Source organism: Oryzias latipes, chromosome 3 (assembly GCF_053564925.1).
Source record: "Oryzias latipes strain Hd-rR chromosome 3, Olatipes_Hd-rR_3.1".
NCBI classification, from domain to species: domain Eukaryota; kingdom Metazoa; phylum Chordata; class Actinopteri; order Beloniformes; family Adrianichthyidae; genus Oryzias; species Oryzias latipes.
Window position 1 is genome coordinate 25,947,795 of NC_136239.1, and position 13,727 is coordinate 25,961,521.

Consider the following 13,727-nt stretch of genomic DNA (forward strand, 5'->3'; position numbering starts at 1 on the left):
CTGTATTTGGCGTGGTTACGGCCGACAGTAACTGTTCCTAAGTCATTAAAAAGCCTCACGGTTAGAAACAGTCGCCTCCGCTTCATTATTGCGTCGGTGGGACGCTACACTGGTGTCAGAAGTGGGATGTTGACCTGCAACCAGTGCTGCAGTGGGTGGAGGCCGGCCGCAAACCTGAGTGGGGGGAGGTGGCAGGGTGCTCCCCCGGTTCCAAAGGACTCTTCGAAAAGTTTGATGCTTTGAGACTGAAGGATGGAGTACTTCAGAGGGCCTGGAAAGAGCCGGCTACCGGAGAAGAACGGTGGCAGGTGGTGGTCCCTCGTACGCTGAGAAACTCAGTCCTCCAAGGTTGCCATGGAGCTGCAGGGTCTGGACACTTTGGCGTGTCAAAGACCCTCCGTCGCATCCGCCAGGGGTTCTACTGGGGCCAGCTTAGGAGGGATGTGGAAGACTTCTGCCGCCGCTGTGACATCTGTACAGCGCATAAAGGCCCCCCTGATCGGTCCCGGGCTGAGCTCCAGCAGCTGGCAGCAGGGGCACCAATGGAGAGAGTAGCAGTGGACATCATGGGCCCGTTTCCACGCACAAACAGAGGTAACCGATTTGTTCTGGTTGCCATGGACTACTTTACAAAATGGCCGGAAGCATATGCCATCCCAGACCAGGAAGCAGTGACTGTTGCAGATGCCCTGGTGGAGGGCATGTTTTCTAGGTTTGGCGCTGCTGAGGTCATTCACAGTGACCAAGGGAGGAACTTTGAGTCTGCTGTGTTTTCCGCCATGTGTGAGCGTTTGGGCATGCGGAAGACACGGACCACCCCCTTACACCCCCAAAGTGATGGCTTGGTTGAACGTTTTAACAGGACCCTGGTGAAGCAACTAGCCATCCTCACCTCAGCACACCAGAGTGACTGGGACGAGCATCTTCCACTCGTTTTGATGGCATACAGGTCTGCAGTGCAGGACTCCACCTTATGCACACCTGCTTTGCTCATGTTGGGACGAGAGCTACGCACGCCAGCAGAAATGTCTTTTGGGAAACCCCCCGATGCCCTGGGAGCTCCGCCTGGACCTGAATATGCCAGGAAGCTGCAGGACAGAATGGACACGGCTCATGCCTTTGCCCGCAATCAACTGGAGAAAGCCGGCATAAGGCAGAAGAGGAACTACGACCTGAGGGCCAAAGGCAAAGACTTCAAGGCAGGAGACCTGGTGTGGGTGTATAACCCGAAAAGGAAAAAGGGTAGGTGCCCTAAGTTGGACTGTCAGTGGGTGGGGCCCTGTGAGGTGCTGGAAAAGCTGGGAGAAGTGGTCTATAGGGTTGAGCTCCCACCTGGAGGAAGGCGTGTGACCCTCCACAGGGACAGACTGGCTCCGTACAGGGGTGATGCACGGCCACAGCAGTACTTTGGGAGGTCGTTGCCCCCCTCAGCTACCCCCACCCATGCTAGGGCTGGTCCCCCCGCCAATTCCCCACATGCACCCCCACAGCAGCAGGTGGTCTCGGGACATCACATGGCGCCATCCGTGCCGGCTCCACGGAGGCCCAGGAGACTGAGACTGCCCCCCCCCCCCCACCTCCGTGACTTTGTGTGTGACCCCACGGGACGTGGGACTTTGTAGGGGGGAGGCAGTGTAGCGACTAACGTTGTTGGGGCTCCCTTAATGTGTTCTGTGTTACATCGTTGCTCCAGTGTGATTGGATGAGCGGGAGAATGGGCGGAGGAGCAGACAATAAAAGAGGGGTCGTGGGTGCATGAGGGGAGAGAGGATGGACGCGTTGATGGGAAGTTCTGATTATCGTTGTACTGTATTTGGCGTGGTTACGGCCGACAGTAACTGTTCCTAAGTCATTAAAAAGCCTCACGGTTAGAAACAGTCGCCTCCGCTTCATTATTGCGTCGGTGGGACGCTACAATACTTTTAAAGATATTACTGAGGTTAAGTCAGTTTTTTTTTTGTATCATGCACATTTCATTTAAAACATGAACTTCCGGTCATGTGTCCAACTTTAACTTAACGTAAGGTCAATACAAGGCTTCTTTTTCGTGAGTTAAATGAAAGCAAACGCTACAAAAACAATAATAAGACAAACCCATATCCAGATTCATATATCCCACCTATTCTATAGGTGTCCCTAAACAAGCCATCAAATCTATTAATCAAGTCAATTTTAACTTCATATGGAAAAGGAAAACACACTATGTTAAACAAGGTACGCTGACTAAAAAATATGAAGATGGAGGTCTTCAAGCCATAGACTTTAACAGCCTTAATGGCACCTTAAAAATAAACTGGTTAAAATCATTTATTAGGAATCAAAATAGTATTTGGTTCATTGTTCCTAATAAAATATTTTCCAGCCTAGGAGGGATCCAATTTTTACTCAGTTGTGATTTTGACAATAAGAAACTTCCCATTCAACTTTCGTCTTTTCATCAGCAAGTTCTCATGTATTGGAAGCTCATTTATAAACACAATTACAGTCCACACAACACTCCCCTATGGAACTGCAGATACATCACTATCAGAAACAAATCCATCTTTTTTCCAACATGGTTTCAAAATGGAATTTGGTCTTTAATGCATCTTCTTAATGACAATGCCACTCTCATGTCTTTTGATGATTTCACGGCTAAATATGGTTCACTGACAAATAGAAAAGATTTTGAAAAAATTATTAAGGCCATTCCTCAAAATGTTGTGAGCTCAGTTTCTGATCTGTTTCATAATGACATCTACAGACATCCTACTTTCCCCAAGCTTCTGATTAATGGACACAATATAGCAACTGCCAAACTCCCAAACCATCAAATCAGAGAATATTTTAATGAAACGTCCTTTCCCTACATCTTAAATCCAAATTATATAACCCAATATTTTAATAATTCAAAAAAGAAACAAATACGAACTCAATACTTAAAACTCCCCATTCCTCCTAAAGCCAAGGAAGTCCACTTTAAAACTTTTTCAGGTATTTACCCGTCCAAGGAATTATTAAGAAAACGGTTTGGAATTCCTGAAAACTGTTTTTCTTTTTGTCATGTGGAGATTGAAACAATTGAGCATCTTTTCTTTGAATGTTTTTATTCTGATGTCTTTTGGAATAGTTTACATTATTGGCTTTTCCCCAAGATTCCACTTTTAGCAGACTTTTCTATTAAGGATATCATTTTTGGGTTTATTTTAGAAAACAAAAGCACAGAACTTATTCTGAATGTTGTAATTATTTTGGGTAAATTCTATAAACATAAATGTCGTTTCCTTAAAATCAAACCTTTTTTTTCTACGTTTCACAAAGAACTCTGCTCTTTTTTTTCATGTGTAAATTTCATGGAAAACAAACTTGCTATGGAACTTCAAAGTATCATATGTAAATTGCAGCTTTTTGATAGCCCCCTAAACTAAGAATCATTACAATGTCTATGTAAACCCCCCCCCCTTTTTTTTTTTTTTTCTAATTTACTTTTAATTTATTTTTTATTTTATTTTAATGTCTTGTGTTTATTTTATTTTATTTTTCTGTATCATTAAAAAATAAAAATAAAAAAATAAAATAAAATAAAAATAAGACAAACCAACCACATTTCCGGTGTATGACGTCACGCGCCCCTTCTTCCGGGTTGTCAGCGCGGGAAACAGCTGACAACTCGTGCTGAATTGAATGAATTAGAGAAACATCGAGCTGCGATGGATCCCTCTGAGGTTGAATTTCTTGCCGAAAAAGAGTTGGTGAAGATCGTTCCAAACTTCAGCCTGGACAAAATCTACTTGATTGGAGTAAGTGCGGTTATTTTTGCACATCAACCCGGATTCTTTTCAATCTTTTGTTCGGAATTGAACAGTGTTGATGAAATGAACGACTACGATGCCCTTTCATTGTGTGTTTCTTAACACTGATGACACCAAACTTAGTGTGGTGTGTAGAGCAGGAGTCTGCAACCTTTAACCCAAAGGAGACATTTGGGTCCCTTTCTTAAATCACTTATTGTTTTGGTGGCAATTTAATTATTATTATTATTATTATTATTATTATTATTATTATTATTATTATTATTATTATTATTTTAATTTAGCCTTTAAATATTTACAGTAATTGAATTACACCGGTGTTGTGTTTTGTTGTTTTTGACAGGAGCACATACAAATCCATGTCAAACTAAAATACAGCCATTCTTTGTTTATACCCTTCTACAAAGCCAAAGAGCCTCAACAGAACCTCAGGTTGCAGACCCCTGGTGTAGAGTTTGGTTCTGATGCGTGGGCTGATGGTTTTCATGCTCGTCTTCAGGGCGACTTGGGTCCATTTAATCCCGGCCTGCCTGTTGACGTTCCGCTGTGGCTGGCTCTAAACTTCAAACAGAGACAGAAATGCAGAATTATTCCACCTGACTGGATGGATGTTGGTAATATTTCTTTCTTTTACTTTTTTTTTATTTCCCTTTTTTTTTTAAGATGACACATTTGAAAAGAAATGAATAACGGTAACTATAACTTTTTTCTGTAACGTTGCTCAAAGGTTTACTTTGAGGTCATCGTTAACTTGTTACTGATGAGGAGAAACTGACACAACAATGTAAACAAATCCAAAACTGTGAAGTAAATATATTTATGTTGTAGAAAGCATTGAGAGGTTTTGCAGGTTCATCCGTGTAAAAACACTATTCGTAAAATTCAGCTTAAATACAACATTTGAAAAAGCCATTATTTAAATGTTTGAAGACTGGATTGATTTGGTATTTATCGGGAAGTGAAATAACAGCCCAATATAATAATTAGCATTGTGTTTCTCTGGGAATTCTTTCAGGAGTGCAGATGTGAGGTTGGTTGAGTTCAGAGCTCTTTGCTGACTAATCAAGTTCTTCCATGCAAAGCTCCTCAGTCTTTATGGGCTTTCTTTGTGTAAGACTGTTGCAGTCAAATTGAAATTATGTTTTTGGTTGTTTTGCTATTTGTTCATGTATTACGAGTTATATTGTCATAGCAATATTGGTCATTAATATCGCACAATATCGTTTTCCTCATATCGTGCAGCTCTAAGCCCAATGCAGGTGTACTTCTACTGTCAGATGGGTGATTCTTTCATCCAGAAGACGTCTCCACTGATTTGCAGTCCAGGTGGGGGTGCTGTTCACCCCTTCACACTGTACTCAAAGATGTTTGACTTGGATGCAGCTGCTAGCCCATAGAAATCCATCCTTACTCTGTTCACTATTCTAAAGTGTGATGGTTATACAATCTGACCAAGCAAACATGTTGTTTTTTAAGGAAAGGCAGCTGCTCATGTTGTTCATGGACTGTTTTTTGTCTTCCTGCTGTTGATGCTCTGCTTCCTCCTGCAGAGAAGCTGGAGGAAATCCGGGAACTGGAGAAGAGAGAAGAGGCCTTTACGCCCGTTCCCAGCCCCTATTATATGGAGCTCACCAAGCTGTTGCTGAACCAGTGAGTCGCCATTTCAAACGGAACGAAACAGCCTTTCCACGCCGGAGCACACATTTAACTTCCACATATCTCCCCAGTGCATCTGACAACATTCCCAAAGCCGACGAGATCCGCACCCTGGTCAAAGACATCTGGGACACTCGAATTGCTAAACTGCGCCTGTCTGCTGACAGTTTCATCAGTCAGCAGGAGGCTCACGCCAAGGTGAGAGATGCACCTTTGTAGTAGGGCTGCACGATGTGAGGAAAACTCGCGATAATATTTCCGATATTAGTGATCAGTATTACAATGACGATACAAATTGCGGTTAATGAACAAATAGCAAAACAACCAAAAACATCATTTCCATTTCACTGAAACAGTTAAAAAATTAGACTCCAAATGATCCTTGTCTACATAGGTCAGCATCTAACATAAAAGGGCTCCATCCGATTGGTCAAATGCATAAAGGGGGTTATTTGATTCGTTATATACTTCAAGCTGATTGTTTTAGCTCACGTAACCCTTGTGCTATCCTAGGCACTTTAGCATTGGGAGTTGGGTCATCTAGACCCACTAGACAGTGCTCTGAACCTTTTTTCTTCAATGATTTGTGATCTTCACTGGTGTCCATGGATTACATGAAATCTTTCCACCTTTGTCATGGTAGGGAGAACACATCAATGTAAGGGTGGGGTCGTCTAAGATAGCACAAGGGTTAAAGTAACCATTTATTGCAATTTTCACCAGTCTTTTGCGATATGCATATTGCACAGCTTGATCTCACAATAACCATAAATTTGCGATTTATTGTAGGCCTAAATTGTATTTTGCTCAAAAGTTGGAATCTTTCTTTAAAATAAATGTTTGTCTTTAAAGGCAATGATCTTTTTTAGACAACATAGACAAAGAATTCTTTGATTCCCTCCATTTTTTTTTCCAGCTGGACAATCTGACTCTGCTGGAGATCAACACCATCAGAGAGTTCCTCCTGAATTCTCTGAACTGCATGTTCAAGCTGCGCTCCAATCTGCAGGCAGGGTCCAGCGGGAGGACGTTCACGGACTACTGAAGGCTTTAGACGTGGACAAGAGTCCACCTCTTGTGTTATTTGTGTTTATTGGAAACTGATCAAGCAGACTATTGATGGGTTAAAAAGCCTGGAACTGAAAATGTTTTTTGACTTAGTATTTTTAAAACGGCCACACGTTGTAAGTACATTTCTAGTCATTACTTGGATCTCTCTGTAATTCTAAATATACTTTTTTGTATTCCAGGAGGATATTTTGTTAGTTGAGTTTACTAGATGATCATGGATCAGCAGGAAGGTGCCATCAACTAACAAAAGAAACAAAAAAAGGGTCAGTTTTTGTCTGAAATGAACAGATAAACACTTTTTAAAATCCACCTCACAAGCAGTCGCATCCTTTTTGAAGAATTTATTTTATTTGTCTGAAATCACAGCCATATATTCATAAATACCTAATTACTACATTCAACAAAGAATATATTACATTACAATGAATGCAAACAAGTACATTTTAAAAACAGGATTTCACAGCATCTAGACATCCTCCACTGAGTAACAGGGCTATTGCATGGGCGTGCGGGGGTTGGGGGGGTGCAGGCGGGCTGAGTAAGACCCTCCCCTCCCTGCGCCGTCCCCCCCACCCCCAGCGGATTGGCAGCTTACGTCAGCATGCATGCTCCCTTGTTTGACTGACAGGCTGCACCAGTGGCTCTCTACTGCTGTGTGAAAACGACAAACGCTCTTTACTCTTCTGATGTGGCTCGGACCTCGTCGCAGTAAGGTCTCAGGGGTCGAATGGGGGGGGGGGGGTGCGATTAGACAGAGGAATTTAGTGTCAGATCTCGTGTGTGGTGGGAGGCGTACAGTAGACACTTCAACGTACAATGCGAGTCCCTGATCACTGATGTTTGGCGTCCACGTGGACAGCAACTCATTCACATGCTCCCAAATCACCGAGGCACTTGGAAGTAAAATGGTGTGGGTGTGTGTGTGTGTGTGTGTGTGTGTGTGTGTGTGTGTGTGGACTTGTGCTTCAGCCTTTCAAACAAACTACAGTGGGCCCAATTTGAAAACGTTGGATGTCTTTAGACGTCAGGACTGCCACGGCCGTGACCTCAAACGGATCTGGGAAGTTGCTGACATTTTGGGGGCGTCAAAAATCAAACCTGCAGCTGAGCTTGATGGCAGGAAGGAGGAGCGGCGCTCGCCCGATCTCAGGATGAGAGCTGACGGAAGGGATCGAGGCGGAGCTTGTAAAGGAAAATGCAGCATCAAGCAAAGCCTTCCGTTTCTGCCACCAAATGCCCAGCTCTGTTCCGTCACGACTGTTCTGTTACAACATTTTGGCAACTTCAGGTACGAGGGGAATTTATTAAAACAGGCCAAAAAATTTCAACAGAAGAACAGGGACTTTCTTTTTGGAGTGTTTGGCTACCCAATTGCAATTCCTGTAAAAGTAAAGAATCCAAAATGATTTGTATGTCCTCTTTGGCACTGTATCCTTCAATGGCTGCAGTGAGGGCTTGGCCTCATGGAGTCTAACATTAAATAGTCATATTGTGAATCCAATGCTATGTAAAGTCTTAGAAAGTAAAAGTGAAGGTCCAATGGTGAGATAAAGCATCAAAAACCAGTTTCCTCAGCTGACATCTCAAGCCTTCATGTCTTCAGAAAATCAAGCAATCCCTGTGACCATTTCTAGAAATATTGGAACCAGCTGTCTGGTTTCTGAATGAGGGTCTTCAAGTCGTGCCAGCATCAGTGAAGCAGAGCTGGGGGGGAGCTGTTCCACCGGGAGACATGTTGCTGTGAGGGGATGGGAGGGCAGGAGCCACGTCTCGCTGCCTCCGAGTCAGCTTTGCTGGGCTCGGAGGCCGGCTGAGGTGGCGGTGGGCGGGGTCTTAGCTGCGCAGTGCCAAGACAGAATAAGAGCAGGAGGGTTTCCTACTTCCCCTCACTCTGTTAATCGTCTCAAAAGTGAGCTGTTCCGGCCAGCAGCAGTACAAACACTAAAAGCGAGGCTTTCTTTACCCCCCCACAAAAAAAGCATAAACATATAAAAATGGCAGGCTTTCTTTTAAGAGAACAATGATTAAAGTAATAAAAACATACAAAATTCTTTTAAGTCTTCATTTTATATACAATACAAGGCTGAGCAACCTTTTTTTTTTTTAAATTCTTATTTTCAAATTTTCTATTTCGAAATAAAACATTTTCTTAATCCATTCCAAAAAAATGTGCATTTTCTTCCCTAATTTGAAAAGTTCTTCCTTGTAACACAGTACCACCAGGTAGTTCTTCAGCTTTTAAGTGCATTTCCAGTTCAAAAGCTCCCTCGGCCAAAAAAACTATTGACCAGAAGCTTTCGTTTGGAGATCTGGAGCTTTCAAGTCTTGTGATGATGCCCCTGTGGGGGTAGCTGCTCCCTCATTGGCAGGATTGTCTGTGTGGCTGTGGCGCGAAGGGACGTGTGGGCAGAGCAAAAGAGCATCAGGGGGTGGGTGAGTGTGGGAGCGGAGGCGTCAGCGTGTGTTGGCCTTCAGCCTTTCCTGCTCCACCCTCTCACTGATCTTGGGTTGGCTACATTGGCACACGTTAGTGGCTTGTGGTGCAGTCCCCTGGCTAGGCACGATGCAAACACCAAGTGTCCTTTGCTGAAGGACAGCGTCTCTCATGCATTCAACTGTCCAGCTACTCATTCACTCCGTCCATCCACTCACTCAGCGTTCTCCAGCCAGCCGTGTTCTCCTCCACGGAGTTTAGAGGACCGAGCCATGAAAAATAAATTCTTAGTACAAAGGAGAGGTGGCTAAGGTCGGGGGCGGGCAGGGGGCAGTCAGACTGGTGTATCAGGGTCACCTCGGAGGATAGCCTTTGTAATGGCCGCCTCTTGGCCAGTGTGTTTGCGGCAGTGTCAAACACTTCCTATAGTGCTCCAGCTCTGCTTGCAGCATTTCCCTTTCCACGGCCAGCTTCTGTCTCTGGGACATCAGCTCCTGCAGGCACAAACAGTCACTTTAAAAAGAGAGAACATCTGGATCTCACATCTGGGTCTAATATCCAACATTAAAAATGATAATGGTTTGTAACAGTGAACCTTAGCAGGTGATGTCCCAATCATGTGATCGGAAATTGGAATAGGAAATATCCGAATCAGGGATCTAATATTTATTTGATTCTTCTTATGATCAGCGCTATAGAGGTCTGCAGCAGAACACAGGAGGCACACACACAGTTAATGTCACAGCCAGACATTAACTCTTGGGTTTTGTCTTAATGCAAACAGCAACCTACAAACTTAAACTTAGATCAGGGTTTAGTTTCTTTTGAATGAGAGGTGCTCTCGCCGTGTGCTGCCGACAGAGAGACGGCTGCCAAAGGAGCGTCTACAAAGAGCGAGCTCAAAAAGAAAAACATCCTTCATCTCTTAAAGACAACCAAAACTAGTAAATGGTTACATTGATATGAGCTAGTCTTCATCATTGTCATGCAACAACAATTTTTCATCCATTTTTAGGAATTTTTCTAATGTGATCAAACGTGTTCGATAAAGCTACAGTCAAACTTTTTTACATGACTCCGTATCATCCCTATTTACTAGTTAACTGCCTTTTCTAGTCGATAGTCGCTCTATTTTTGCCTGATTGTTTAAGCTACTTCACAGAAGTGCTCCGTTTGAATGTTAAATGATAAATTAAGGTGAATATAATAAAAATCAGGGACTGTTCATCAAATGTGTTCATTTTTGTAACCCTTGTGCTATCCTAGGCACTTTAACGTTGGGTAGACAGTGCTTTTTTCTTCAATGATTTGTGATCTTCACTGGTGTCCATGGATTACATGAAATCTTTCCACCTTTATTACACGTCAATGTAAGGGTGGGGTCATCTAAGATAGCACAAGGGTTAAATGTAGTATTGAATCGGGACTCTGTGTCGACAGATACTCAAAGTCAAATGACCAGGAAATCCCTGATCCCTAAAATGAGCTTTTCTAGGTTTACGATAAGTCAAAGAATCTGCATCTTTCTTCAAAGCTCCATCTCTCCCCCTTGTTTCCACACATGGTTGTCCATTTTTGTGTGTGTGTGTGTGTGGGTGTGTGTGTGTGTGTCTTCCTCACCCCCATGGTATGAGAGAGCTGCTCAGCAGCCAGACTGAGGTTGTAGTTCTGAGTTTCAAGTCTTCGACACTGGCTTTGCAAAACTTGTCGCTCCAAACTTTGCTCTGTGTGAAAACACCGAGTGGAAAGGAAGGGACGAACAGACAGACAGACAGCAAGGTTGGGGTTAGACAAATATCAAAATGTTCCTGTTCTTGTGAAAATCTGAGCAGAATCTAGAAAAAAACAGCCAAACCTAGCAAGAAAAAAAGGAATTGTTCATACGTAACTGAACGAGGTTTCCTATAATAGTTGTAGGAACACCAGTAGCATTCCACTTTGGCAGTTTTATACTAAAGTTTCTACAGTGTCAAGCAAACAATACACGTCTCTTTAAAAATAAATATCTAAAATTTAAAGCAACACACTGAGGTTACCTTCAACATATTCCTGATAAGCTTCAAATATAGATTCTATTCCCTGCCACTTGAATCTTGGCGCTTCATCTTCCTCGTCCTCCTCTTCTTCCTCCTCCCCAGAGTCCTCTGGACCTGACAGGTCCTCTCTCATCCCCGAAGCCTCCTTGTGGGGGGGGATTTGAAAGTGCTGCCCGTTAGAGTGGGAGTGAGAGTTGGAAAGTGTGTGGGGAAATGGCGGGGCGCTGGACTGCGGTGGTCGGCCGGGGGCGCTCTGAAGCTCAGGAATGTTGTAGTGAACAGACGACTCCTGGAGGTGGGAGGACTCGGAGTTCCCTGTGGTTGCACCTGCAGGAGGAGGAGGATGGCAAATAGAGAAACTTACATTTTTAGGGATTTGTTTTTTTCCAAAGTTACTTTTGTGATTTTGTTTAAAAAGGGGAAAAAAATAAAAATAGACAATAGTTAACCAGCAGGTAATTATATTTTTGTTTCTGCATCTGTTAAAAAAATGCTCTTTACCTTTCTAATACAAAAAATATTTGCACGATTTTTGCTCACATGATTCTGACAGTTTTTAAGCATATACCGTAAATAAACGTTTGTCATTTAAAAAAATGTTAACAATGAAATCAATTCCTGCAGCGTCAAATGTGAGCCCAGCAACAGCGTCTTACGGTGAGTGTAGATGCACGCAGGAGAAACCTCTCCTCACCTTTGTTTTTCTGCAGAGCTTTCTGCGTGGACTGAAGGACAGATTCATGGAACTGCTGGGCAAATTCCTCAGGAGTGAAGCTGTCCCAGGGTTTTGTGCGTCCGTTGACGCTGTGAAGCCCCTCTTTGGCCTGCAGAGAGAGCGGGGGCCGCAAACTGCTGAGCAGACTGGAGCTCCTCCTTGAGATGGATCCCTCACTGGGCCCCCGGGCCTTGTCTGGGTGGACAGCTGGCGAGGGGGGCGCTTTTGGCCTTAACGTCTCCCCGTGGGGTTTGGGATGGTCACTGGTGGATGCTAGGCAATGTGAGGAGGAGCTCTGTTGTGTTGTTCTGAGGTGGTGGTCTTCTGATTCAGAGGAGTGCTGTGCAGATGCTGGTTCTGTTATCATGAGAGAGAAAGATTTTTCAGAAATGTTAAATCACTTCTGCTCTGATGGAACATAAAAAAATGAGAAATAATGATGAAGATGCTAAATGTTTGCGAGTTACCAGAGATCTGCGTTGGAGGGCTCTTGCACAGTGGATGAGTTGTGTGTCTGATGTTGTCTAAGGTTATGCTCTTCTCTTTAATGGCTTGAAGAAGCTCGATCACCTTTTCGTTATCTAATAAAAAATATATATTTTTAGAAGTTTTGCTTGGCTTATTTTTTTCTCCCAGACTTGAAAACGCCTATTTCCTCTCCTGTGTGTATGGGTGGTAGTGGGAGGTTAGCCGTGACCACACGTGGTTGGTGGTTGTTTACCGCCATCTGGTGGCAGCAACAGGTAATTCCCACATTGTCAGCTTTCAGTTCTGACGGGTATCCGTACTCCTAAAAAAAGACTTTCCCCCAAAATGTAAAAAATACTGTCATTTGAGCTTTACTAATTCCTCAAAGCCTCCAACTGATTAAGTGAGAAGTTTTAGAAAAAAGTTAAGGTTGGGATAAAAAAAAAGAAGCTATTTTTAAAAATGTATTCAGGATTTCTGTGCAAGTTCTTTGTGTTTGAAAAGTCTTCTCTTATGACTAAGCAGAAGCCTACATTGTGCAGACTTTGCTTAATATTTGCAGCATATAGTATCAGGGTTGACACGAACATTTTCTGACCCCTTTATTAATTCCTTTGGGGCCTGGAGTCAGCATGTTCATGAAAGTGTAGCACTGCTGTTAGGTAAAGAGCTCAGCTGAACTTAAGCATCAGCAAGCATTAGAATAAAGAATGACCAACATTTTCTTTGAGAGCTAAATGGGCTTAAAATAGTCTGTACACAGCAGAGACGATCAAGGAAAATAAAAAAAATCAGACGGATATATAGACTGGCAGATTAAGGCCACTTGATCCTCTTTTAAAGTCTTTTGTTCTTAAAAAATAGAGATACGAGTTCTGATAGGCATCAAGATAAGGATCAGTGCCCCCCTGCATTGAAAACATTGTTACATTTAAGTCTACCAGGTGTAATCCTAATACACAATTATTAAAGTGCCTGTAAAGTGCAGGATGAACTACAAACATTTGCTGTAAACCAGGACTGCCTGATGTAATAATCCCTCACCTCTCCTCTGCTGTACGGTGACATGGGACAGTTTAAACGTGGTAAGAAATCGCTTCTTATCCTCCAGTTCTGGAGCTCGGTCCATCTCCTCGGGGGTGAAGCGAGTGCTGAGCTGAAGAGGAGGTGGGGTGCGTTTGGACTGCGAGGCAGGAGGGGAAGGGCTGCGTTCCCTGAGCATCTTTCTCCTCTTTCTTCTCTTCTGCTGCACAAGCTCATCACGCTGGGCTACAGTGGTCAGGCCAAACACTCCCAGGAAGTCCAGTTTCTGCACGGACATTGATGAAAGCAAAGGAAATCGTTGCTCTCTCTGTGTAACACAGATATGTCAGGCAGAGATGGTTTTCGGCTGATATTTTACCTCCAAGGAATCATCAAGTTTGAGGGGGGGTTGCTCTGCAACTCTTCTGAGATGGGCCTTCACCTCTTCCTCGTCACTCTCATCATACGAGTCATCAAGCTCATAGTAGAAACCTGCAAAAAACACAGGTTCTTCATGAAGTTCCGGTTCAGGT

At 43.5% G+C, this 13,727-nt stretch overlaps 2 protein-coding genes across 7 annotated transcripts in view; one reads left to right on the plus strand and one right to left on the minus strand.

Moving 5' to 3' along the window:
• The first annotated feature begins 3,598 nt into the window (after positions 1 to 3,598).
• On the plus strand, positions 3,599 to 6,827 carry gins2 (GINS complex subunit 2). The gene is made up of 5 exons (XM_023953508.2): positions 3,599 to 3,779; positions 4,291 to 4,405; positions 5,342 to 5,441; positions 5,519 to 5,645; positions 6,364 to 6,827. Exons 1-5 carry the CDS (start codon positions 3,690 to 3,692, stop codon positions 6,490 to 6,492), a joined length of 561 nt encoding a protein of 186 aa, XP_023809276.1. The 5' UTR covers positions 3,599 to 3,689; the 3' UTR covers positions 6,493 to 6,827.
• Positions 6,828 to 6,844: 17 nt separating this feature from the next.
• The window catches only part of gse1b (Gse1 coiled-coil protein b), a 167,833-nt gene continuing 160,950 nt past the window's right edge, over positions 6,845 to 13,727 (minus strand). For 4 of the 6 annotated variants that reach the window (XM_011491844.4, XM_011491857.4, XM_078944532.1 and 1 more), the window contains 7 exons: positions 13,574 to 13,686; positions 13,216 to 13,480; positions 12,171 to 12,284; positions 11,683 to 12,060; positions 10,989 to 11,315; positions 10,573 to 10,676; positions 6,845 to 9,446 (listed from right to left, as the gene is read on the minus strand). In XM_011491844.4, the coding sequence (XP_011490146.1) occupies positions 9,306 to 9,446; positions 10,573 to 10,676; positions 10,989 to 11,315; positions 11,683 to 12,060; positions 12,171 to 12,284; positions 13,216 to 13,480; positions 13,574 to 13,686 (1,442 nt within the window). In that variant the 3' untranslated portion in view covers positions 6,845 to 9,305. The remainder of the gene's footprint in view (positions 9,447 to 10,572; positions 10,677 to 10,988; positions 11,316 to 11,682; positions 12,061 to 12,170; positions 12,285 to 13,215; positions 13,481 to 13,573; positions 13,687 to 13,727) is intronic. The other 2 variants (XM_011491852.4, XM_078944534.1) reach the window with 1 other exon arrangement.